Consider the following 25,562-nt stretch of genomic DNA (forward strand, 5'->3'; position numbering starts at 1 on the left):
CAAATCCAAGCAAGTATTTTCAATAATTATATTCCAAACGACAATATTTGGCTACAACAAGATGGTGCCCCACCTCACTATGCGTGTATGGTGAGGCAATACCTAAATAATGTGTTTCCCAGAAGATGGATTGGAAGGTGTGGTTTTATCGAATGGCCCCTACGATCACCCGAAATGAATCCTTAATACTATTTCCTGTGGAGTCACTTAAAAAACATCGTTTACAAAACAAAACCTGCCAATATTCAGGAATTAAAATATAAGATTAACACAGAGATCAGAAGAATTGAGCAGTTAGGGATGTTGCAAAATGTATTGCAAAGTTGCATAGCTTGTTGTATTGAAGTAAATGAACAACATATTGAGCATCTGCTGTAATCGCCTTTACTGTATGTTTTCTAAAATTCCCAACACAAAATTTATTTGAAAATTTATCTTCCGTTGTTGTAGGTTTTCTGCGCCATGAATTGGATAAATATTTTACAGCACCAGTTTCGTTAAACTTCTTACTATCTTTCTGACACTAGACCTTGTTACGAGATTTGTATTAGCCTATAATTTATTAAAGAATATTCAAATTGAACGAATTTATTCAATCGTAGCCATTTAAATGTAAAATATTTATTGTAACTTGCTGGAGATACTGTAAATGTAGCTTTAACCCCGAAATTATGACATTTAGGTATAGATAGGGTGATCCATTTGAAATAACAAGTTCATTATTTTTCCGAAAAAAAGGAAAGATCTGACAACAATGTAGATACCATCATAATAGCGGCCGTATCACAAGACCTTTGTATACAAGCCGTTTCCGACATAATTGAGGAGTTCCATAGTTAAAACTCACTCTGTATAAGTATTCATGATTTTAAAATAGGTGCTAATTTAAAAAATAGCGTTGTTCATTGAAACTCTAGCTCTATTTAGAAAAAATTCGCACATATTTCTAAAAATAAATTAAAAATTTCACCTCCTATTTTCCCTATCTGACTTGGTTTTGAAGGATAAGTGATATAACAGCTTTTGTTTACTCCAACAATGTGACTTTCATATTGTGATTCATACTTGAAATATTCCCTTGATAATCATTAAAATATTAAAACGGGTATTTCATGTATTTCAATTAAACATGCAAATATATATTATATTGGATACCTTCCGTCTTTATGGTACGACACAGCGGTAAACTATAATTTTCTTGGTGGAACATGTTTAATAACAATCTGTTGTTGAAACATTTTAGAATAATGTCAGCTTAGAAGCAGTAAAACTGAAAATAAAACTTTATGATGTACTAAAGTTGCACTTTCGTGTAATTTCTTTTAGTATCTGAATTTACGATTCGGAATAAAAACGACAATTATAATTCCTAGTTTTTTTTAGACAAATAAACCGTGAAGTTAATATAGTTTTTTTGAAAAGCGTAACTTATTGTTAATAGAAAACAAATCGGAAATAAAAAGGAAACGTCGTAAAAAACTTTATAGGAAGATCATGTTAAAGCACATGGATTGTGGCTATAAATAAGAAAAAACAATAGTATCTATATTATTACACATGAAAAAATTATTCATATAAAATCAGAAAACTATGAGTTTTTCTCTGAAAATTTACAGATTTTCCTTGGTGTTCATCTAAAATACTGTTTTTAAATCTGAAGCAAGAACTTGAGATCTTTTGTTCAAATGTTCTTGAACTCTCTTTCGTTTTTGTTTCTTTTCTTTTTTGTCGTGGTCACAATATGAAATGTTTTCTTCTCAAAATTCTCAGTGGAATTGTCGGTCGCATATAGAAACACCCTGTATTTTGAAATACAAAGAAAGCTTAGACAATTATTGATCATGAATCATAAGATTTGTAGATGTTTTTGTAGAATTCCTTCATCTAGAGGTCTTGGTAAGGGGCTGGTTTTTTCAGCATAGTCGTCAGGGCACTTATAAAGGGGGTCCATGGCCATGGGACTTTTTGCATTCATTCATATTTCTTGTAACATTTTGGAACTATTATCACTTTCGAAATAGTTGCCGCGATTTATAAAATTTCACATTGGCAATGGAATTCTAACAGTACTAAGTAAAGAAAGTTACTGTAGATTCAGCAAAATTTTCCACTTACTCAATGTTATATCGATTTATAAAAATTCGAAAGTGACGGATAGATCAATTCCATACATGTATAATGAAATAATATCAACACTCCACATTTAAAAAAAAATGATCCAAACAAACAAAAAAACAAACACAAATGGAACCTAAAAATATACAGAATTTATTGAACGCCTTTTGTAAAAGTGTATAAATTTGATTGTGTCAAAATAGTTATTTGTATGCCAAGGAATGAAAGTGCTACGTTGTTGGACGAGTCTGAAAATTGCGAGACGAGCGAAGCGAGGCGAGCAGGAGACAAGTCCGACAAAGTAGTATTACAGCCGCGGCGTACACTTCAGGAAATTCATGAGTTTTGTATATTTGTTGATGTGAACATCTTGTTTTATTGCGAGAGTACTTTTAATCATCGAGAATGTATACCATGAAGAAGTACTATTCCAGATTTTAGATTTTTCTGAAAAATAAGCGAGCACTACGATTTACGTTGGGTTTTGCGCCTTTTTTGGTGAAACTACTTCATAAAGAGCTCGTACTGTTTTTCTTTTTCATCATAATTCATTGTTATTCATTAATTTAGGCAAAACTTCGGATAAAACAAATAATTTCAGCAAATTAAAAATTTAAGGTTATACAAAATCATCAAAGTGAATCTGTCACCTGTAAACAATGAAGTTACAATACGGAACTGTCACTTTCACTACATGGAACACTCAAAACGCAACAAAAAAGTTTTTTGCAGAATTTGGGTACTTTTTTGACTTTTAATTTCGCGAGTTGCGAGATTATAATAAACCCAAAAAAAGAAATTAGTGTAGTTTTATTTTTTCAGAATTTTATATCCAATGTGGTGAAAGAATGAGGAAATATATGTTTGAAATTCATCAAATCCTGTTCGTGTTTTTCATCACAAATATTCCCATGGATATTTATAATTTGTTTCACTTGATAGCAATTTGACGGTTATTTGTAGAACAAACAATCCTTCATAATCTTCTTAACGTTTAAAACAAACACAAAATAAAATTGTTTTGGCGGATTTGATTTTCGCTTTAGTACGATTATTCAACGTCTCTCTTGAATTTTATGGAAATATTCCCTGTTGTTTATTGTTAGCTTACTGGAGACGTACAATTCTAGGAACACACGTAAATATTATTTCAAGGATTACTTTTTCACTTTTTTATAATAATCTCCCTTTTCATTAAAAATTCAAACCAGTTGTGTGTTTGGACGACTATTTTCAAATTTTCGAGATGCGAATTGTTGTGCATGTAAAAATTTCGAATATAAACATATGTGGATAGAGCGGAAATGCATTAAATTAAAATTTGCAAATTCAGAGAAAATTAAATATCACTATTAGTGCTTCTGGTTAATTTGATACAAATAGGAAAAGAAGCTTGAAACTAAAGAAGAAAAGCTACCAAAGAACGATTTCTCAGTACGATAAAGTTAGGTAGCTGGTTGAGAAGATCAATTCCAAAAATTTGGAATTTGGAGTTTGGTTCAATAATAAACACAAATTTATAAATTAACACGCGTCGCAACTATTCACAGGGTACAGATGATTTATGAATTATGAGCTTACTGTATCTAGAAAATATTTTTCACAAGATGATAGCTAGCGAGAAACCCTATCTGATACGGTGACAAAAATGGTATTAGATCCAAAATGATAAAATATTGTAATTTTTCCTGCTCTCATAGTCCAACATTATGTTATGGACGGTAAAAACCGTTTTTACGCATGCTTACAATTAGGAGTAACTGAACCTTATAAAAGGTTAATTACCTGACCTACCACTATCAGTTTACCATCACTCGTCAATCCATACAAATCTTCGTTTACAACAAATGAAAATTCTAACTAAAAATGGACAGAACAAGTGATAAAGCAGCCAAGCTCACAAGAAACTGGTAACTTTCATCGAATATGCGAATCCGAAAGAAAGAAAGACTTATCGCTGAGAAATCGTGCTCTCACTGGTGTTCAAGTCAAACCAGAGCTCAGAGAAACGCGAGAAATAGCAATCAGTGGATGGACAGTCAAAAGAACACTTAAGGCAGCTAACCTTGAGCCAAAAAGGCCATCTACTGGCCCCAAATTAATTCCACCGCACCGACCAGTTCTTCTACGATTTGCCAGACAAGAAGTTGATTGGACTGACCAACAATGGGCCTCCGTTCTTTTCTTAGACGAAAACAGAGTGTGCCTGCATGGAAGCGATAGAAGAAATCGAGTCTGCAGAAGAAAAAAAAGATTCACGCAGTTTTGCATAAAAAACGTGTCTTTTGGAGTAGGATTGTGGATGGTTTAGGCGGAAATTTCAATGGAAGCTGAAACAGATTGGGTTTTTTCAAAACTGGCGGAGGAGCATGGTTTAACGGGGAACCGAAAAAATTCAGAGGATCAATTTCATCGGCGTGAACTTCATCCTAATGCAGGACAATGTCCGTATACAAACTGCAGGTTTCGTACGGCAGCATTAACAATGAGGAGGTTGAGAAGAGGAAAGCATTGAAGTCTGATGAATAGTTTATAGAATTACTGTTCTTCCATTGTTTGGAACCATTTTATAGTTCGAACAAAGGCTATTATGGCACGATTTTGGTACGATTAAAAAACTAATCATTGGGGATAAAATTAGTCGTCTATTAAGTTGATATCAGACGGTTCACTTTTTATTCATTTCTGTCTTTCAATCGGCATCTTCCATTAAGAATGAAATGTCTAGGCATTAAATGAATTAAAAGTGATAAATGAATTTATTAGTGAACCAATCCAGCGATGTTGGATTTCGGCATTCGGCATCAATCTCTCATACTCCGAATGAACGGAAAATGAAACGTATGAACACGAAGAGAACGTTCACTCGAGTTCGTTCGTCGACATATTTGAGGAAATGAGTGAATAAAGTTCATTTTTTTGTCATTTTGTGGGTGTCTTGTGAGCGTGGAATGAAAAAAAAAGAGAACAGTCACTTGAGTGATCATTCAATGGAATGAACCGAAAAGTGAACCGTCTGGTATCGCCTTTAGGATGGATTAAACATATGAATTTCTAGAAAATAGCAATGATTGGTAGTTTACATGGGATGAACAAAAGAATATGTGCAACAATTGAATCAATATAATTTTTAATCTCAATAATATGAATGTAGTAAAGAAATATTAACCTTTAAACTCCTGCGAGAACTGATAATATGTCTTTGACTTTAAGTAGCTTTTTTAGTACAAATCTGATCGGTTGAGACTTCTGAAAACTTATTTCTAATAGTATACTCAAAGTCTTTACCTAATTTAGCTCTGTGAGAATTTTTTGTTGATTTAAATATGTATTTTGGTCGGGCATTATATTAAACTTGGTAATTATTTCAAGTAAGGCATGTAAAGTAACAACGTAACGTTAAATAATTTACTATTACATTCTTCAATTGTAAAAAAACCAAAGTTAAATCAGCTTTATTAAATTTCTTGCTCGAAGAGACGTTCATACTGACATTGGTAAATGAATCTAAATTTCTGAATACGGTGAGTTTTATTGAAAAACTTTTGTGATCATGGAGACATTGAGGTTCACCATTAGACAAACATTCCTGATACTTCACGGTATTCACTGTACAAGATTATGACCATCGAACTACGATACAGATAGGTAACTGTTAGTTGGTTCGGTCTTATGAACAAAATGAAGCGAAAGGCGTCAGCGTTGATGTTTTTCACACATCAATGAGAGAAACACTCTCTTAACGACTATTGTTACTGAGGTTGAAACTTGCAATGATCCAGAGATCAAAGAACAGTCAAAGCAATAGATGCAGATGCACTCCAACAACAACAAATTCAATCTGAATTTGATTAAAAGAAAAACAACGGGCCCTTTCAGATCCTACTTCGCCTCTGGATAGCGATACAAAATGAATGCAATCAAAATTCTAAGCAATAATTTCTAAATATCTACATAGCTGTAAATAGGTTAGTATCAAAATGTTACATTATAAAAACCAAATTTTAGGCAGCTATCGTCAAGCTCTTACATTATTAAAAATTCTCAAAGCGCATATAATATGTAGTTCAGAATTGCGAAAATGTTATACAAGGGCTGCTACTTAAATTTTGAAATAGACAAATAAAAACGAATATTTATAATCGAATATGGCTTTATTGTTTTTCATAATATTCTCCATTAAGATTAACACTTTTGAACCGTTCTACGTTGCTCTAATTTCGTTAGATTAGATCCATACAGTCGATTGTTGCTTAGATCCATGATTCGTCGCCTTCAACGATCTTAAAGACTTAAAGTCTTTTGAAGCACCCCAATTGAATATTTTCAGCATTTTTTGCATCAAACCACACGAGCTTTTTATGAACGATTGTATCCAACGGGAACGAATCTTTTTGACGGCTAAATATTCATGCAATTCTGATTGTATCCAAGTGGAACTAATGCTCAAGTATGCTCCAATCTCTCTGTATGTCATATGACGATATTTCAATATTAGTTTAGACAAAGCATCGGTGTTTTCTGGTAAACATCCGATTTTGGACGGCAATCAAGAAATTCATTCTGCAGTGAAGTACCGCCACGATTGAATTCGGAAAATCATCTAAATTCTGTAGCGCTTTATTATCAAAAATCGAAGCGAGTTGATGGACAGTTAACAGCAAAATATCGAACAAAAATGTTTGAGATTTAATTCCTTTTTTTTGACCAAAATGAATATTTCAAGTATTTATAATACAACTCAAATACCCCTCGTGTGACAACAAGATCTGTGTACATTCACTATTAAAAACGTCAAACTTCATGAGATATCAATGGCATATTTGACATATTCATATCAGTGTTGCCATATCTCAAAAGTAGCAAGTCTCGTAATAATGAAATCATTTTATCAATCCATCATTTCATACTTGTATGTTTTTTTCAGCTGAGTCACGAATTATATGTGGTATTATTCTCAAATACCAAACACAATAACCATATATAGAGGAGAGTAGTGAAAGGAGAGAGATATTACATTGATGTATGGGGTGGTATTATGGTATTAAACTCTCAAATCACCGAAATTCATTTCACTAAAATCGCTTTAGGGGCTCAACTATATTAAAGCACTATTATTATGACTATGTTCGATATTGCCGTATCAGTACGAGTGTTTTTATTGTTTGGGGTAGAAAATATACCAGGGATTTAGAATATATAAAATGGGAAAAGCAAATGGGAATTATTTTAGTGTTCGATTTGGAAAGCTTCAAGTGTTGATACGATTCTTATTATTTTATCCAATTCACTTTTCATAAATTGATGATGATAATCCTTACTAATATTATAAATGTGAAAGCGTGAATATTTGTTACGCTTTCACATTAAAACTACTTAACATAGTATATATTTTATCAACATTTTGCTACTTTTCGTCATCTAACATACAGTTATAAAGTTCAAACCTTAAATAATATATTATCGACGTACGATATCACCGACGATCAAGTCAATATCTATTTAATCTATACATCCAATTCAATTGACTATAGTTTCAGCTGTTTGGAATTTTTGAGGCTAGGTATAATGATACCGTCACCGAAAGCGTATGTCTAAAAAATGCATCGAAAGCGTAAATCTACATTATCTAAAAATTCGTCACGGGCCCGTGCAACAAAACTTGCACGAAATCAAGAATCTTCGGTTCATGCAGAGCTGAGAAGACATCTGCAAGCAAGGCGACAAAGTGATATGAAAGCTGCTGAAGCACCCCATCAGAACCAAGTATAGAAAGACTTGCTCAGCAGTGGGTAGCTAGAAGAGCGATAAAAACGTCAGAACAATAACAGGCTAGAAGAATAGTTCGAGCAGAAATAGATACCACGCGCCGTCGAAATTTCATGTGTAAACAGTGGTCCGTATTTAATGATACTGGGCTTCAATATTACCCTACAAAGGAATATCACAATCATCCTCTAATTGTTATGAATAAAAAATGTAAATATTGCAATGCACTCAAATGGAAAGATGAAACAGGAATGTGCTGTTCCAGTGGTAAAGTTTCACTACCATTACTTGGTGAACCAGAAGAACCGTTGAAAACTTTGTTGTTAAATGTTACCGATAATCAAAGCGATTTTTGAATAAAATTAGAAGATACAACTCTTACTTTCAAATGACATCTTTTGGAGTGGATAAAGTTTTAAGAATGCCCGGGTTTTCATCAATTTTTACAGTTCAAGGACAAGCGAAGCCGGGGGTAAAATCTGGTTAGTTATAGTAACGAAAACTAGTGATTTTGAAAAACTACTTCCGTTTTCGATTCTCACATGAATATAAACAAATTCTTTGAGCCACAGCTCAACAAGAATCTGATGTCATAATTACTTCATCAAGTACCATTTTTTTTTAAGACGGAAAATGTACAAAACGTTTTGTTCGTGGTTTTTATTGTACTTGTGAATTCACCAGCGACTTACAATCGTCATCCCTCGACTGCAGCTCTCTATCGCGAAGAAACTAGACTGCTAGAGAGTATGAAGCTACAAAAAGAATTATGAGAAGTAGTGGTCTATCATTACGTATGTTAGTAAAAAATTCCTCTCTCATTTTCGAAGATTATGTAGTAGGTGAATCACGTAGAGTCATAACTGATCATAGTTTCACTCATTCGGAATCATATAATCTAAATAGATTTGTAATTATTGTTCTTTAGAGCTGGATCAGGAAGTTTGTTGTTATTTCAATAAAATAGTAGCAACTGGATTTAATAGAAACAAACAAATGAATTATTAAATATATAATAAGAGGATTCTAAACAGAATTTATTTATGATGAACCAAAGGAAGCTTGTTCTTGTCGAGATAACAGATCCATTTCCTTATCATATGTTGCCACATTTTTATAAACTCCATCCTCATGATGTGACTTAACACATTTTTCAAATTTATGCATGTATTTAAAAATAATTGAGAGAAAGCAGCTATTTTAATTTTTTTCTTATACTTTTATTGAATAATCTAATCAAATCAACATACAATTTTCTAGATAACAAAAAAATACAAACCTCTAGTTAAAATAATAAATCACTAATTTAATTGTTACAATTCTGTGATACGTTTTTCAAAACAGCAAATATGTTGACTATAATTGGCAAATTGAAGTTTTCCGATTTTTACGGTGATATTTTTCCATTTAAAGAAAACCTTTAAATGTTAAGTGAAATTTGATATAGAATTCGAATACAGTAACTAAAAATATGTGGAAAAAACATATTTTGGTTCCATAAGCTGTTGGTAATTTTAGTACAGTTTCAGCCAATTTCTATAATTTAAACAAAATGGTGAGTGAAGGAGCAATTCTGATGCTAGATGGTTGCATGGTTGGTTACGGAGTAATTTCGGTTTGTAGTATAAAATAAGACACTTTTTTTAATAGAGAATAGTTTTTATTCAATTATATATTTTGCTCAATAACCTTTTGCCATCTATCTTTCAGCTTCATGAATCTGCGCTCGTAAAATGTCTGGTCTATATCAACAAAAAACTGAGCCAGGTGCGATAGAAAGTCATTGTCATTTTTGAAAGTATGACCAAAGAATTCTGCAAACCTCAAAATTAATGGTAATCAGTATTGGACGTCAGAGTATTCGTTTGCATTCAATTAACAGGATAGCGGGAGATATGAACTCAAAATGTTCGACAGAGTTGCCGAATTGATTTCAAATACAAAATATATAAGAAAATTATATTTATTTAGCACTTGAATATAAAAAAATGTTTCAAATCTCAATTATGTTCTTTGTTGATTTCTTTAAAAACTTCATATATGTCTAATAATTACATGGAAATTGTACTTCTTAAATTTAGATAGTGTGTAACTACATAAGAAAAAAATGGGGTTGCTATTTGGAAAAAGTAAGCTACAAATGATTCTTTCAAACACTTTTCAGTTTTGAGGTACTCAAAACTAGAAACCTTTAAGTATATGAATTGAGTCATATTGAAAGTCAACAATTCAACAAACAAAAAATTACAAACAAAATAAATTTTAAATCAGCTTTTGACAAAGTAATTTCGGTTTTATAGTATAAAATAAGACACTTTTTTAATGTAGAATAGTTTTTATTCAATTATATATTTTATATTTTGCTCAATGGCCTTTTGCCATCTTTCAGCTTCATGATTCCGCGCTCATAAAATTTCTGGTCCTTATCAACAAAAAACTGAGCTAGATGTGATTGAAGGTCATCGTCATTTGTGACAGTTTAACCATTCAAAGCATTCTGCAGTCTTCGAAATAAATGGTAATCAGATGGTGCCAGATCAGGGCTGTATGGGGGATGTAGTATCACTTCCCAGCTAAGCTCCAATAGTTGCCAAAGATATGTGAAACCTTACATTATCATGGTGGAACACAAAATTTTTCAGATTTGATAATTCTGGCCGTTTTTCGTTGATTGCTTCATCCAGTTGCATTTATTGTTGACAGTGAACATCAGAATTAATCGTTTGGTTACTTGGAAGCAGCTCAAAAAACACACCACCTTTGTGGTTTGTGCTGGTTCATCATGTTTCACTCTCGAACTACTTGACTGATCATCGTCTTGTCTTTAATTTAGAATGGCTTTATCACATTATTATTGTATGTGAAAAATCGCGTCGAAACATTTTTTTCTATGGAAATCTATATATAGAAACATAATATTGGTTAAAATTTATGGTTTGTATTTGTATTTTCCCTAATATTTAAATAATGTCACTCAAATTATTGAAAAATTGTTCTGTTAGTATTGGTGCTTCCCCCGTATTTAAAAAATCCTATCAAAGTATAATAAGATTACAAAAGAATAAATTGATTTTGGATTCATGGCCTCATAAAAAATAATCTAAATGTGAATTCAAATAATGCTGGAATTCATGTTAACTGGATTAACACGGTCTGTTGATATAGATATAACCGTAAAAATATACCGATAAAAGTATAATGGTTTCCCTAACACATTTTTTTATAGGGCATAGCTAGTTAACGCACTAGTCAAGTGGCCATTTGGTGATTTTCTCTTACTAAACTTAATTCGTCTTTCCGTTTCTTAGACATGATGTTCGTTTACATTGTTTGGACTTCTTAATTTTGTTTGCCCTCAATCACAGTTTCTATAAGACTATCAGGTGTTATCACGCGATTTAGTGCTCGGCATCCTTCATTTCTGTTCCGTTCCCACTTTCTTCAATTGAAGATGTAATGTAATAATGTAGTTTTCTGTCTCGCTTTTTCCAAATCTTTTGTTATATACGCGGAACACTCCATGGAATTTCTAACTTGTTAAAATAGCAAAGTGTAGTGTCAGTGGGAGGTATATTCATCGACAATGAAGGAAGATATTTAATTTTGTTGGGCAGGAAGTTTGATCATTCAATTTGGAGTTCTGCTAAAATTTGACTGGATCTTTTTGATATGAAATGAAGAGGAACTGGTTTCACGTTTCAAGCTTTTTAATGGTCTGAAAGTGAATGCTCCTGTTGCTTTTCTTAGTGCTGTGTTAGTTCTTGTTGGTTTAAGGTGGTTTTCTTGGCAATTACATATACTATAGAGCCGTGGTCTATCTTTGAGCGAATAAGTGCTTTATATATGTGCATTAAACACGTATAGTCTAGATGAATCGTAATCCATCTAGAAATTTTATCATATAAATCGATTTATACAATAAATTTTATGATATTTTTGGCTAATGTTGAGTTTGGAGACTTTGAATAAGGTAAATTGGATAACCGATAGCAATTCCTTCTAATTGTAGATGTGATTGTACTGGAAAATCATATGAAGAAGTGGTTTTGGTTTCCAGATTCGGTTTCGCCAAATATATAAAGAATATTAACAGGAAGTACTGATTTTTATCAAAACAGAAAAGAGAACTATCTTAAGAATTGAATAAACCTTCTATAATATGACAGATGTGATAACTTTGTATATAAAGCTGAACAGTAACCAATTAAATATCTGTCGAATTTTGTTGATTTTCCATATAAATGTATGTGTGAAGTACGTATGAAGCTATTAATATGAAGTAAGCTACTTTTGAAAGTTGTAGAAAGAATACGTTTTGACACGTGCAGAAAAATTTCTGCACGAGACTGAGATGTCATGTTTTGTACGTTGTGTGAAATTTTTATGTAACGAATTTATATGATTAGATTATTCCATTTGAAAATAAATAATAATAAAATTCCCAAATAGAGAAATCATAGACATTTAAACGATATAACTGAAGCTAAGCCATTCAAAAACTTGATATTTGCGTGTTTAGGCCATGAATCACATTCCCACTTTGAAAAATCTCAATTTATATATTAAATTTCAGTTTAGGATTTTTTAATAATTATTTACATCGATTAATGATAAATTTACTAAAGTTTAGAATAACTTATATCGAATAGGAACAGAATCATTATTATTGTTAACGATTTAAACATTAAGAGACTTTTTGATTTTACCTCATTTACACCAAATCTGAACGGATGTTTAACTAATCGTATCAACTTAATTTATGAAGTGAAACGAAACTTGAACTTTCCCATCATCTTTTTCAATTTATGTTTGGCTATCGTACTTAATTAATTCATATTTTTTCTAATCGTAATCTTATCTTTGAGCGTGTAAACGATACTTTGTCATTAATAAAAACAAAATACGATAATGGGTTTAACTAAACCGATGGATATAGTGACGGGGTATTAAATATCTTCAGTATGTGCAACATAGATGCCAATTACACAGACATCGTTCGCAACATAATGACCATTGCATCTGGCATTTGTAGTAATGGGAGTGACTGCCAGACCAGATAGTACGTCTAATAGTGCTAATACAGAGGGTTTTGAGGGATAAAGGATAGGGCGTTCAGCCCTACGACCACCCTAAGGACGTGTAAGCTCTATTTGCTAACACTGCATGCCCTAATATTGTCCTAAGGGATTTAGCCAACATTTTATCTAATATATTACCGGCAGAAGTAAATGTATCATAAATAATTTGTGCGGTGCATTTACGAAGTCTCGAACTGATAAGAGAAAGAGAAAATATTTTCTTGGGTGAAGGGAAATAATTATATATGCTTTGTTAGTCAACTTTCTATTAAAACATATAGTGTGCTGTTAAACTATTATTGTTTATCATTATATTTTTTTAACAAGATTCAATTTCCAACAAACATTTATTAAAAATGTTATTGATCAAACTTGACTCTTGATCTTTGACGATACTGGACAGTAAGTGAAACCCTCTTGTGAATAAATCTTATTATTAAACATTATAAAAACTACATATAATTAATGTGTTTTTGAGAATTAATTTAAACGTTTCCTTTTACGTAGTGTGATCCATGAATTTTTAGCCTTAACACAAAAAGAAAGGTCATAAAAATAAAAAAAAAACTGTGATTATTTTTTAATGTATCCTTCCTTTATTTCCACACACTTTTTATAATGTCTGACTGGAGCTTCTATGTCATTTTTAAATATGATGCGTCTTTAGCGTCAAAATGTTCGTACATCGCCTTTTTAATTTCATCGTAGCTGTTAAATACTTTATCCCTAAATTCGACTTTCAGCTTTGCGAACAAAAAGTAGTCGAATATCAGATCCGGGCTATATGGTGGGTATTCAATGTCTGTGAAACCACATTCGTGTACGGAAACCTTGGAAAGCGAAATAGTGTTGACTAGAGCATTGTCATGAAACAAGCTCATACTTGAGCTGATTTTGCCGTGCCTTTTTTCGATAATCATTTGACGCAATTGCCCAAGTAAGTCAGAGGTAACAATCAAAAGAATACTCCCGCAATCCCTATAATCGTTGCTCTAATTTTTTGGTGCTTTTGATGAACAAAAGTACTGCTAGACGTTTGATCAAGAGATTCTTAAAATTCTTAAAATTTTTCACACTTTAAAAGAAGGTGATACAGCAAGACGGTTGTAGCTATATCCCGCTCATTATATACAACTGATTTCGAAATTTGGTATATGGGCCTAGATTTTGACACTTTATTTTACAGAAAAATTGATATTTCCAATGCATACTCCATTTTTCAAAACTTAAACGATTGTTATTCAAGAGTCCTTCCATTTTCCGTATATAAAAATATATCAGTCTGCTTCATTTTTGTAGTCTAAAGAAAATTAATTTAATTCAGTGGGAAAAAACGTAAAGTAAAATAAATCATGTACATATGATATATTTTTAGTGTCAAATGTAAGAAGCTTAATATCAAGCCTCAAAACTACGTATTTATGTCAAAAATATTCTCGACGAAATTAAAGTAAACTTATTTGATAGAAATTTGATACTAGGAACACGAAAGAAATACATTTAAGTAACTTGTTTAAGTTTGTAAACGATTAAGATGTTTAAGTACCTCAACAGAAGCTTAATAGCAAGCCTCAAAACTACGTATTTGTGCAAAATACATTCAATTTCTCGACGAAATTAAAGTGAACTTGTTTGATAGAAATTTGATACTAGGAACACAAAATAAATACTTTTCAAGTAATTTGTTTAAGTTTGTAAACGATTAAGATGTTTAAGTACCTCAACTAGTAAATCAAAACTGTTGCGCAGGATTGCAAATTCACTCACAAGTAAACAAATAATGAATAAATTCAAAAAACCAATGCAATAAGAGAACCCAAAACTATACAATTTTGTTATGATGCAAATAATAAGCCATACATTCGACTTTGTTCTTGGCGGATTTGCGGTTAACACACTAAAAAGAACAAGAAAAAAAACAGAGAGACAAGTCCAAATGTTTAGTAGTAGTAGTAGTAGTATAATTATGTTTATTCAACAAAACTTTAACAGTAAGCAGGAAAACAGGAAATTGAAAACATAGCAAAACAATTAATCTGAAGAAATTTGCTTGATGCAATTTCTCATAATTCTTATTCATGCGCTCGAAAAATTTTATATCTATTTATATCATTTTCTTGAAAATATTCACTACCATCGAAAGCACTTCAGACAAATGCTTGAGCAATATTATTAAAAGATAAACGACGTGATTTCGTGGAAAAAGTACGACTTACCGCATGTTAGAAGAATGTTTTTTAGAAGAGGAAAGTCTTGAATTTTTCTACTTTCGTTTCGATGTACAAACAGACAATATATTGAAATTATTGAAGTATTTGCTATTCAAAAAACCGTAGATTCCAGATTGTTTGGAGAGTCGTTTTGGCTTCACAACTGCACTGCACTTCTAAAATACGTAGACTCCTCCCAAAGGAGGCTATTTTTAAGATGTTAGTGTCCCACTAGTACTACTCCATCAAGGTACTTAAGGCTTTAAGTAAAATGAGCAAGAGAGTCTGCAGTTGTCGTGCCTATCATCTCAAGGTGATGTTTGACGGGGTAGTGACTTGTCAGAAGACCGACCACCAGTTTAATATCGTTTCTGGTGATCACGACAAGATCACGATTCTTAGCTTTTGGATTGTCTTAGGCTTGAAGTGTTTTACCAGTGAGATTTCAACTGATTCTTTAGCCATCCAATGATGTGGCTCCTTTTTTGACAAGATTGTACTGCTTACCTTCACTACCGATGCCGTAGCTATACGATTGTCACTCCTCTTTCTTCTTATGACCTTTTGATATGAAGTGTTGTCAAAAGCTCATATGTCGATCAAGGTTGTTAGAGCACTATCTCTGCTGTCAAGACTCCTTTTTATGTCTTTAGCTAGGTAATGAAGGGCACTTTTGGTTGACTTGCCTTTTGATAAGCAAATTGTTTAATGTGAAGAGGTTTACTCCGTAGTTTTTTAAAAAAGTAGGTGAGGCTTATAGGAGTTTTGTTCAACTTCTGGTTTAATGTATGTTTTTGGTATGAACACTACTTTTACCTGTCGCCATATGTAGCCTAGAATCAGAGTGGGTTCAAAAGGCTTTTAAAGATATTTATTAATAACTTCTAAGGATTTCTGTCACAAAGCCTGCAAAACGTTGTCTTTGTCAAGTAATTTGTATCCTTTTAGTCAACGTAGAATATGCTCTACAATGAAATTGTGTTCTACTTTCCTCTAATTTAGGTAGACTTACTATACTCTTAAACAAATTTGTAGTAACATAGATATTCATCACTTTCTATATGATTTTTGGAAAATCCTTCCTATTTTATCTTGATTTATTAATTACTTGTTGAAACTTTATTCTATAAACTGAGTGACTTAAATTTAATTTTACCGAGAAAAGTTTCAAAGTAAATATTATTTCGTGCAACCATCCAACTATTATTCCAACTACAAAATCTTAATTCAATTTATTAAATGGGACGTGAACATTAAACAGATTCAACATAGCTACCAGAAATGCACAAAACTTTCTTATTTTTAACTCGAGCGCGTAGAATAATTTTTCTTAATTCCAACTTCTTTCTATTGAAATAATGCTATTAGTGGAATTAATCTCATCAAAAGTGCGACAACTTTCATTTGAAAAAAACTTCATTATACCTATTTATCAATTTAACAAAAGCAAATATTATAACATTCCAAAATAAATTACCATCGTTCGTTAGAAACCAAATGGATCAAGTTGCTAGATCTTCTAATTTAGAATTTTGAACAAGAAAGTGTGGTGTATGGTTACGTTGAAGGATAATGCTTACGTCTTACGTCGACATGGGAGATAGAAGTAAATAAAGACTTACCCCAATCAGGAATACAGGGTGGAAAATAAAAGACATCTTATTTATCACCTGGTATATAATTACACACTAAATAACAATTTTCGGTCAAGTTCAATACATAATCATATTAAACAAAACTATTAACTATATACGTTACTTCTATATACAACTATATATGAAACTATACAATTATTTTACATTATGAATAACTAAGTATCTGTATATATTTTCTTTCATTGCATCTGTCTGACACTAGTAGTAAACAATTTACGCTTTGTTTAGTTATACATATTGTTTGTTTACATGAATTCCCAAACTAACTTCTAAATTTTAACAATATCAGGAAGTAATTTTTGGTTTCTATCAACCTTGTCCTCATCTCGGTTCAACTTAGTTCATATTGACTTTTTATTACCTTCGGGGTCAATTATCATCACTCATACTCTCTTGCAAGAAAAATGTTTTTATGTTTGGAAATGGACCTAAAAATTCACGTTTTGTCCCATCCTCTCTTCAATATATTCTACAATTTACTATAGAATCAATAAAATGTAATAATTCAAATTAGTATGAAGTAAGATGTATTATTATTATTATTAGACCAAACTTTTATTTTATATTATCTTATATAAAATTGTGTCGCTTTGTTTATAAAATTGTGAAATTTTCTGTTTATTTATCTCTCTCTCTTTTTTTTTTTTAGTGCTCAACTTAATGTCATACGTTAAGGGGGTGGAAGTGGTCATAAAATTCGTGATGTCACATTTCAAAATCTATTATAATCTAAATGTTGAAACACGAACTTTAAACTATTATCTCAAACCACAAAAACTATATGTGTGTAAATATAAAATACCAATTGTTTTATCAACCACTCGGCCTAATAGTGTTACTTGTCGACATCGTAAACGCCCTTCGATAAATGCCGTAAACTATATTTTGCATCATAAAATCACTAATCATCACAGGCAATTCCATAAAAGGCAACAAGAATTTTTACCTATCGCGAAGTTTCGTCCTGCTGCTAGATGTACCAGGAAACTTATTTGTGTATATGATAACGATGATGCCGTACGGTTGAATGAAAAAGATGTTGACACAACTAATGTTCCTGACATTTACAACCCAAATGAACACCAAGTAACTGCTATGCTAGTTATAAATGATTTAAACGAGTAGATTCAAAGTTCATGGACTAAAGATTATTAAGTTTATATCTGGTATAATTCTATTAATATATTTTGTTTTGTTAATTTCTTTAATTAATATAATCAATCGCTTTTTGTTTTGTTAATTGTTTGATTTGATGTTAATTTTATTAAAAAATAATTTAAATAGAAATAGAATTGATTTCGGAACCGCTGTTTTCAGTCAATAATTTCTAAATGTAATTTGGAAAATATGTTATCTAGGGAGGGAGAAAGTCTCACAAATGTGACTAGCTGTGACAAAGACAGGGGTAGGGTCAAAAAATCATGAAATTAATAGATGAACCCTTATGCTTTGGTAAAAACTGTCTATCATGGATCTGTGCATATTGGAGTTTTGATACATCTCAAAGTCATATTATTTTTATTATCATATTAAACTATTCTGAGTAAGCAAAAATTCTAGCATCAATCATCTATCGTTTCATTTATAAAATTTCTAGAATACTAGTTAAATGTTCTGTGAATTTTTTCTCAACTTTCTGTTAATTTTTCCATAATTTTGTTTTTTATTCCGTTCCCTGATCCATTTTGATCTCTTTCTTCAAACCATATGTTGGTATGAAGCATACTTTGTGAGCTCACATAATATCGTTACAAGATTTCCTTCACTACTCTCAATAAACGGTTCTAATTTGTGTCTATAATATCAGATGTTGTTATGACCGTGTCCGTCATGACAAATTTTTCTTTGTGGCCTGGCTTCGCTTTGTTTACTTAAGCTCGCTCTAACTTTCTTCAGTAATCTACGTAACCTCCAAACATATGGGTGATTCCGTTCTAACTGTGATATTCAATGTCCTGTATTGTTTTTTTGTACTAGTCATTAATTAATAATCAATTAATAAAAATTTTGTGTTAATTGAATAATTCTTAAGATATTTAAACATTATTTTTATACAATATAACTTGCCACTTAAAGAAAACTTATACTACATCACTTGAATGTCAGTACCGTGTCATGTCCATTCCTAGAATTTACCGATAAATTATTAATTTTTTTTGTCGTAACAAATGATTTAAATTAATTACCTTATAAATTCTAATGTTTATGATCAAACTGAGGAAAATTGATGCACTTGTTGTTTAATATCTTAAGTTACCATGTCAGTACCGTGGATAAATGAGTCAGTACCGTGGAACTCAAAATCCGACATTTGTGTATTGCTTGTGATACTTTGAAGTTGTAGTAAATTCCTCTTAGAGTTTTATTTTTACAGTAAAATAGATGAATAATATGCATAAAAAAGTTAGAAAAGTTAAATTTTAAAATCTTGAAATTTTGAATACAAAAAATCACAGTTAGAACGGAATCACCCATATGGTCATTATGGTTTTTATCAAAGATTCTTTTTTTGATACGTCGCAAACACGTATTTGTCTATTTTTTAAAACTTTGTCACATTCTTTAATAAATTCTCTTATCATTTCCATATATCTTCATTCATTTTACTTCGTTTTGTACCGACAGCTTATCTAACCTATTCAACGTTCGTCCAAAGTCGAAGTTTTTTAGTTCGGTATCAAGTTTTACTAAATTTTTATTTGAAAGCTCATCCTTAGTGAGACAAAGTTAATATCAAAATGCAAAATTGGTAATTAACGAACCTCTAAATTATTCAAAAGTGCCCGGTCACTCAAGATATATGGTTTTTATGTAGAAAACTATAATTATCAAAGAAATGTAGTGGAAAATTTTCCACTTTTTCTCCTATTGTTGAATCCAGAACTTTCTTCTATTAACATTTCCCTTGGTTTTAATTTCATTATGAGACTTTACATGATCTTCCTAGACCATGAATTATAGATGAAACAAAAGTTATTGCGCGAGGTCGTCATTAAGAATCAATTTGTCATGATGAAACTACACTTTTTGGATAGACTACGACAGAAACTTCAGCAAAACTGTGTTTCATGTATATATTCTTTTATTTTTTGCACTCTATCTTTGGGCGTCTGTGCACTTGGAATTGCTAAAATGTGCATATTATCTGTGCATAAATGGTTGTGTCGTACTATCGATATTTTTGAAACGCTACTTGCATAATTGGACTTTCTTGTCACGTACTGTATTCTTCGAGATCTAATCTTATATTCTAGTAAATCCAAATTTGGAGGTGTCATTGTAAATAAATGCGTTAACGCTTTAATGTTTATTTTTACTATGAATTGTGGAGTGCCGTATAAATAACATTTAACATAGATTTCCGACAAATAAAGTTTTATTTCTTATTTCAGTTCTTCGCGACGAATTCAAGATAATGCCAACAGATACTCATGTAGCAGCAGGAGAAACGGCCTTACTTCAATGTGGTGCTCCAAGAGGTCATCCGGAACCTACTCTTATTTGGAAGAAAGACGGTAAAAACTTGGACACAGATGGTAGAAGAATCCGAATAGTAGATGGAGGGAATCTCATGATATCTGATGTGAGACAACACGACGAGGGAAGATATCAATGCGTAGCTCATAATTTGGTAGGATCTAGAGAAACACCTGTGGCAACGTTGAAAGTACATGGTGAGTAGTCATCCGCAACATTATAGCTAATTTTTCAAAGTTTAGTCCATGATTATTATTGAGTCTCTTAAGTCACTTATCGCTTTACTTTGAGACTAGCAGCGAGAAAGCAGCTTGGAAAACATTTGGAGACATTTAACGACCATGGATGGATCCAGTGCAAAACAATGATGTTGAAATTACCTACAATCTCCCTTCCAGATATAACTTTCTGTTTGAAAAATTTATAAAACAAGTTACTAATTCTATCTGGTCAAAGATAAATCTTCGTGAATTCGTAGGATATGATTTTATATCAGCTAGAATAATACAAGAGTTGAGTTTCAAAGTTATAATAAACCCAATTTATAGCTATAACGCTACCTTACCAAAAATTTTTGGAAAATCAGTACCAGAACTTTTTTTCTTTTCTTTTAAAAGATTCCAAGTGAAGCTAACGGGTCTTAAGAAATTCCACTGTTGTGTGCGATATTCAAGAAGCTTGTTATCATCTTTTCAACAAAAAGTTGAAAAAATAATTCTAGATGGTTGTAGATACATTCGTAAAATTTGATCGAAAGAAAAAATGTAAAAATAGACTTGGAAAAGAGTACATAATCAGGAGAATGAAAATTCAATATTCTGGCGAAGATAAATAAGCTAATTTAAATTAAATCCAAATATGCCATGATTGTGATAATGATGATATGAAAGAATGAACCAATTTTGACAGTTATTATTGAGAACATAGATGACGATATTAAAGAAAATATATTGCAGGTGAATGAAAAGCAGAAACATATGGTAGAAAAAAATCTAGTGGGAAATGATGCAAGAACATCTTATGATGAAACAGCTCTTAATCAAACACACTCACAATTACTCTGTCTGACGTATACGTTTCGATAACAAAGTTATCGTCTTCAGAACTGTTTTTCAAAAGATGCAATTCCAGAATTACTTGTAGTACTGCCTTGGAACATGACAGTATCGTTGATGTTATCACCCTTTGCAACTCAATTAGAGTATTTTCCCCAATTTTGGTGTTTGTTCTTGGCCACCATATGAAAGCTGCATAGCTTATGATAGGTCGCAGTAAAACCAGTTGATAATTTTGTTTGGTTTCTAAGCCCCATGTTCTTTCAATCATTCTGCAGCAGTTGTATGAAGTACTTCGGGCCTTTGGCTTACTAATTGAAGTCACCACGACATATTAATATGAGACTTAAGAACTAGCTCAACCCCGTACATTATGAGGGGTTTTGGAACGTATTTATTCATAGTTTTAATGAATATAGTGAAACGCCATTTATTACAATTTCGCGTTTCAATAAATCTCTACTACGTACCCAATACGTTCAAATTTTTCTGTCAACACGAAAATATCTAAAAGTTTCCAATGGGTATTCGCTTTCAATTTAATTACACATATACTTCACCATCCGAGGTTTATCGTAAGAGGGAGACGTAATTTGAGATACTCTAATTAACTGTCGTAGACACCTGCGATTTTACTGATCTATTAGTTCCTATTCTATTTCGACGCACATTGTAGTAAATTTGTCACGCACGACTAAATAATACTGATACAGAAAGATATTATGATCATTGATAATGAAAACCAATGAGTCAGTGATCAATCGATTGTATTTATATTTTTTAAATAAATACTATCAACAAATTCTTGTTTATTAATAATTTATCTCGTCAAATATACGTTGAATTTCGAAAAGAATATAATTGATAAACAATTCTTATAATACCTTTCCGATAAAATAAATCTCATTGTGAACATGAGATAAATAGTATTGTTTGGGACTTTTACGACTACTTGAAATACACAAATAAAAACAAATATGAAAAATACAATTGTCGCAAAACATTTTTTACATTCCGATTGAGTTACCTGTGATTTGACCGTATCAACCGCTTCTTCAGGTGAAGAAAAACGTTTATTTTTGATCCGCGGGAATAAAAGGAAACCATTGGGTACCAAACAAGACCTGTACGGTGTGTACTGTTGTGCGAAAATGATGGAGAATGATTTGTCTTTGCGATCTGATTTTTTCGAACACTTCTGGCAAACAAATGCAGATGTACCAGAATTGATTGTCTACATGGCTCTAATGGAACTTTTACGACATGTCCAATTATTCCAAAAAAACAGGCGACTACTTGCTTCGAAGTGCTTCGTGCGCGAACGGCTTTTTTTGGATTTGGTTTATCTTGGAAGACCCATACAGTCGATTGATGTAAAGTTTCGGATTCATGTCAACTGTCACCATCTTATAAACATCTTTTGAAACACCGCGATTGATGTTGGTTTGATCCACGTCGGCGGTGATAGAAAATTATCGCACTAAACTGTTTGCAATTATATTCTATTTTTTTACCAAAATGAATGTTTCTAGTATTTATAAACTCAAATAGCACTCGTGTCACAACACGTTCAGAGTACAGTCACCATTAAAAATATCAATAATCAGTGTTGCCATATCTCAAAACTTCAGTAGCAACCCTCGTACAACTCTTATTGTAGGTGAGCTAAACAAGTGACGAAGGAAACAAAATAAATATAAAAAGTGGAGATTAATAAATTTATTTTATTTCCCAATTGCCAATTCAAGTACCAATAGTAATAAAACTTTCAATATTACTATTACAAAATGAAAATTGATGAAAATTTTGTGGAATTGTTCAGGTCTACGGACGTAGAAAAAATTTTGTACGAAATTCATGAGTAAAGTAACTTTTTTAACTCGTAAATTAGTGCGGTCAAACCATCAAAAAAGTATTACTTTACTCACTTGTTGCATAAATAACTATTAATCTATTGTTTTCAATCACTAATTGACAAGTAATAATAGAAATAAATACATTAATCATATAAAAACTATAATCCCTATAAAAAATAGAATAGCGATGTGTGCAGGAAACCCAACATAGTGCAGGACAAAACTTTCATTCACGTATTTCACGGAAGGTTAAATACTGAATTTTCTGATTTTTCTTCATGCTAAAATGTACGAAATAAAATCATTATTTTTTGTATATTTTTTTAACTTCCAGACCAAGTATGTAATTAGTACACGATAAAATAACAAACAGAGCTTTTATCGAGAAAGCGCCAAAAGGTTTTTGATGACATGCAGATGTCACCATTTTTTACCCGGTAATATTTTTTCGGTGCGTTCTCCCGGTAAACGTAGAAGCCATGATTTGCTAGATCCTAAAACCGCACTTTTATTTTCGTCTTTTCATATTTACGTTTCGATGAGTCTGAACAAACGGTTTCTATGCCTAATATAAGTCACTTTCAGATGTTTCAGACACTGACGGTGACTTTTATTTTTTTTCGGGGAAAAATTTATCTGCCGATTGCTGACAGCGATATGCTACATGACGCCATTCGTCAATTGTCTACCACGAATCTGTTGGTTTTTGTGGAATCGTTATGCGGCATTCGTTGTTGCAGATTAAAAATTCCGATTTAGCTTTCAAAAATTTGCATATCTGTATGAGCATATGCACACTGCAAAAAATACAACCATAAATTTGATTTGAGATTAATAATTATAACAAATATAAATAAAAATATCCAGATACATAGTATATAAAAAGTATGAAAATATACGAGGTCTTTAAAGTGTTAGTAAAGGGGAAAATGGAGGTTGCTTTTGAAAAAATTAATTTTTCGAAGTTTTTATATAGGGCAATTCGCCACCATTTTCTGAACAACCTATATTAATTTTTGTCAAGGTTTTCAGAGAATTTGAAAGCTGTAAGTGTTATTTGTCCAAATCCCAAAAATATTAGACCTGACTCACTTAAACTTAGAATATGTTTTTTAGTGGAGCGCTGCATGTGTCCAAAAATTTCGAAAATGTGAAATAATTAGAAAATGCCTCATATAAAGCTAAATTGAATATTTGCGTAGATTCTAAAAATTTAATAAAAACTATATCATTTTGTTGAAAATAACGAATTTTGGGTATAACCGAAAGTTTCAGGAAACTGAAATTGTTTTAGCTGAAACGAGCATTTTGGAAAACCCATGCAAGCAAATTTTCAGTAAACTAGTCCCAGTACTTCCCATATGCATATCGATTCAGCTCGTCGTGAAGGACTCTGTACATCCAGACCACATTATATGGTTTAATTTCAAAGCGATATAAATTATGCATACCGTTAAAATTTAGTAATGCAAATTGATAATTATAAATACGAAAAAAAAACGCGTTTCTAGAAAAAAATATGTTAAACATTGTAGAAACATTCTAACTAATCAATTCACAATTTTGCTTATATAGTCCTCTTCTTCTAGTCAAGATCAATTTACATTTCATAGAAGATGTTTCAAAACACAATATCCTGAAGATTTTCTAGGATTTGAGCTGGTTTATGTTACGTCAGCCAGGCTTTCAGTTGGTTTTATATATGTTGAGTAGCTTATATTACTACAGCTTTCTATTACTACAATAAACCCTGTTAGTTTGTAACCTTGAGATGAAACTATTCAAATTTTCATTAACTTACTGAATCAACTTGGAATTCAACGAAAACATTCAATTTCGCGATGTTTAACCGAGTGTATTAGATGTCCGTAGATCCTTAGTATGGTTCTTAAGCTCAGATACGATGATTTTGATTTCTCTGACTCCTATAGATCAAGTAGTAACATTATACAACGACATGCTAAGGGACACAAATTCATGTCAGACAATCAACCAGCCTTGGTCGGCCATCGAAGGACATTTGCAGCAAATTGTAAAAATAAGCAGAGCATGTGATTTGGTCCTTCATAATCTATCCGAAGAAGACAATTGCTTTAACGGTACCATACAGAACTGTTTTTTGATCGCTTAATCACTTGAGACGAAATCACCAACTATTACTGGAGATACATTGTTCATTTTGATGTACTGAAACCTAGAGAAATTGTGGATACAGATCTTTATCGTGAACAATTGGATCGACGGGATCAATCTTTAATCGAAAGGCACACGGCGAATGTCATCCAAGTAGAATTATTCTGCAAAATAACAATACAAGACCGTACTGACCAAGACGAACCTTGTAAAC

General features: G+C 31.8%; 1 protein-coding gene across 2 annotated transcripts in view; it reads left to right on the forward strand.

Moving 5' to 3' along the window:
* The window catches only part of LOC130902755 (roundabout homolog 2-like), a 527,473-nt gene that overhangs the window by 489,085 nt on the left and 12,826 nt on the right, over positions 1–25,562 (forward strand). For both annotated transcript variants that reach the window (XM_057815028.1, XM_057815029.1), the window contains exon 3: positions 20,220–20,501. In XM_057815028.1, the coding sequence (XP_057671011.1) occupies positions 20,220–20,501 (282 nt within the window). The remainder of the gene's footprint in view (positions 1–20,219; positions 20,502–25,562) is intronic.

The sequence above is a fragment of the Diorhabda carinulata genome, chromosome X, assembly GCF_026250575.1.
Source record: "Diorhabda carinulata isolate Delta chromosome X, icDioCari1.1, whole genome shotgun sequence".
Taxonomy (NCBI): domain Eukaryota; kingdom Metazoa; phylum Arthropoda; class Insecta; order Coleoptera; family Chrysomelidae; genus Diorhabda; species Diorhabda carinulata.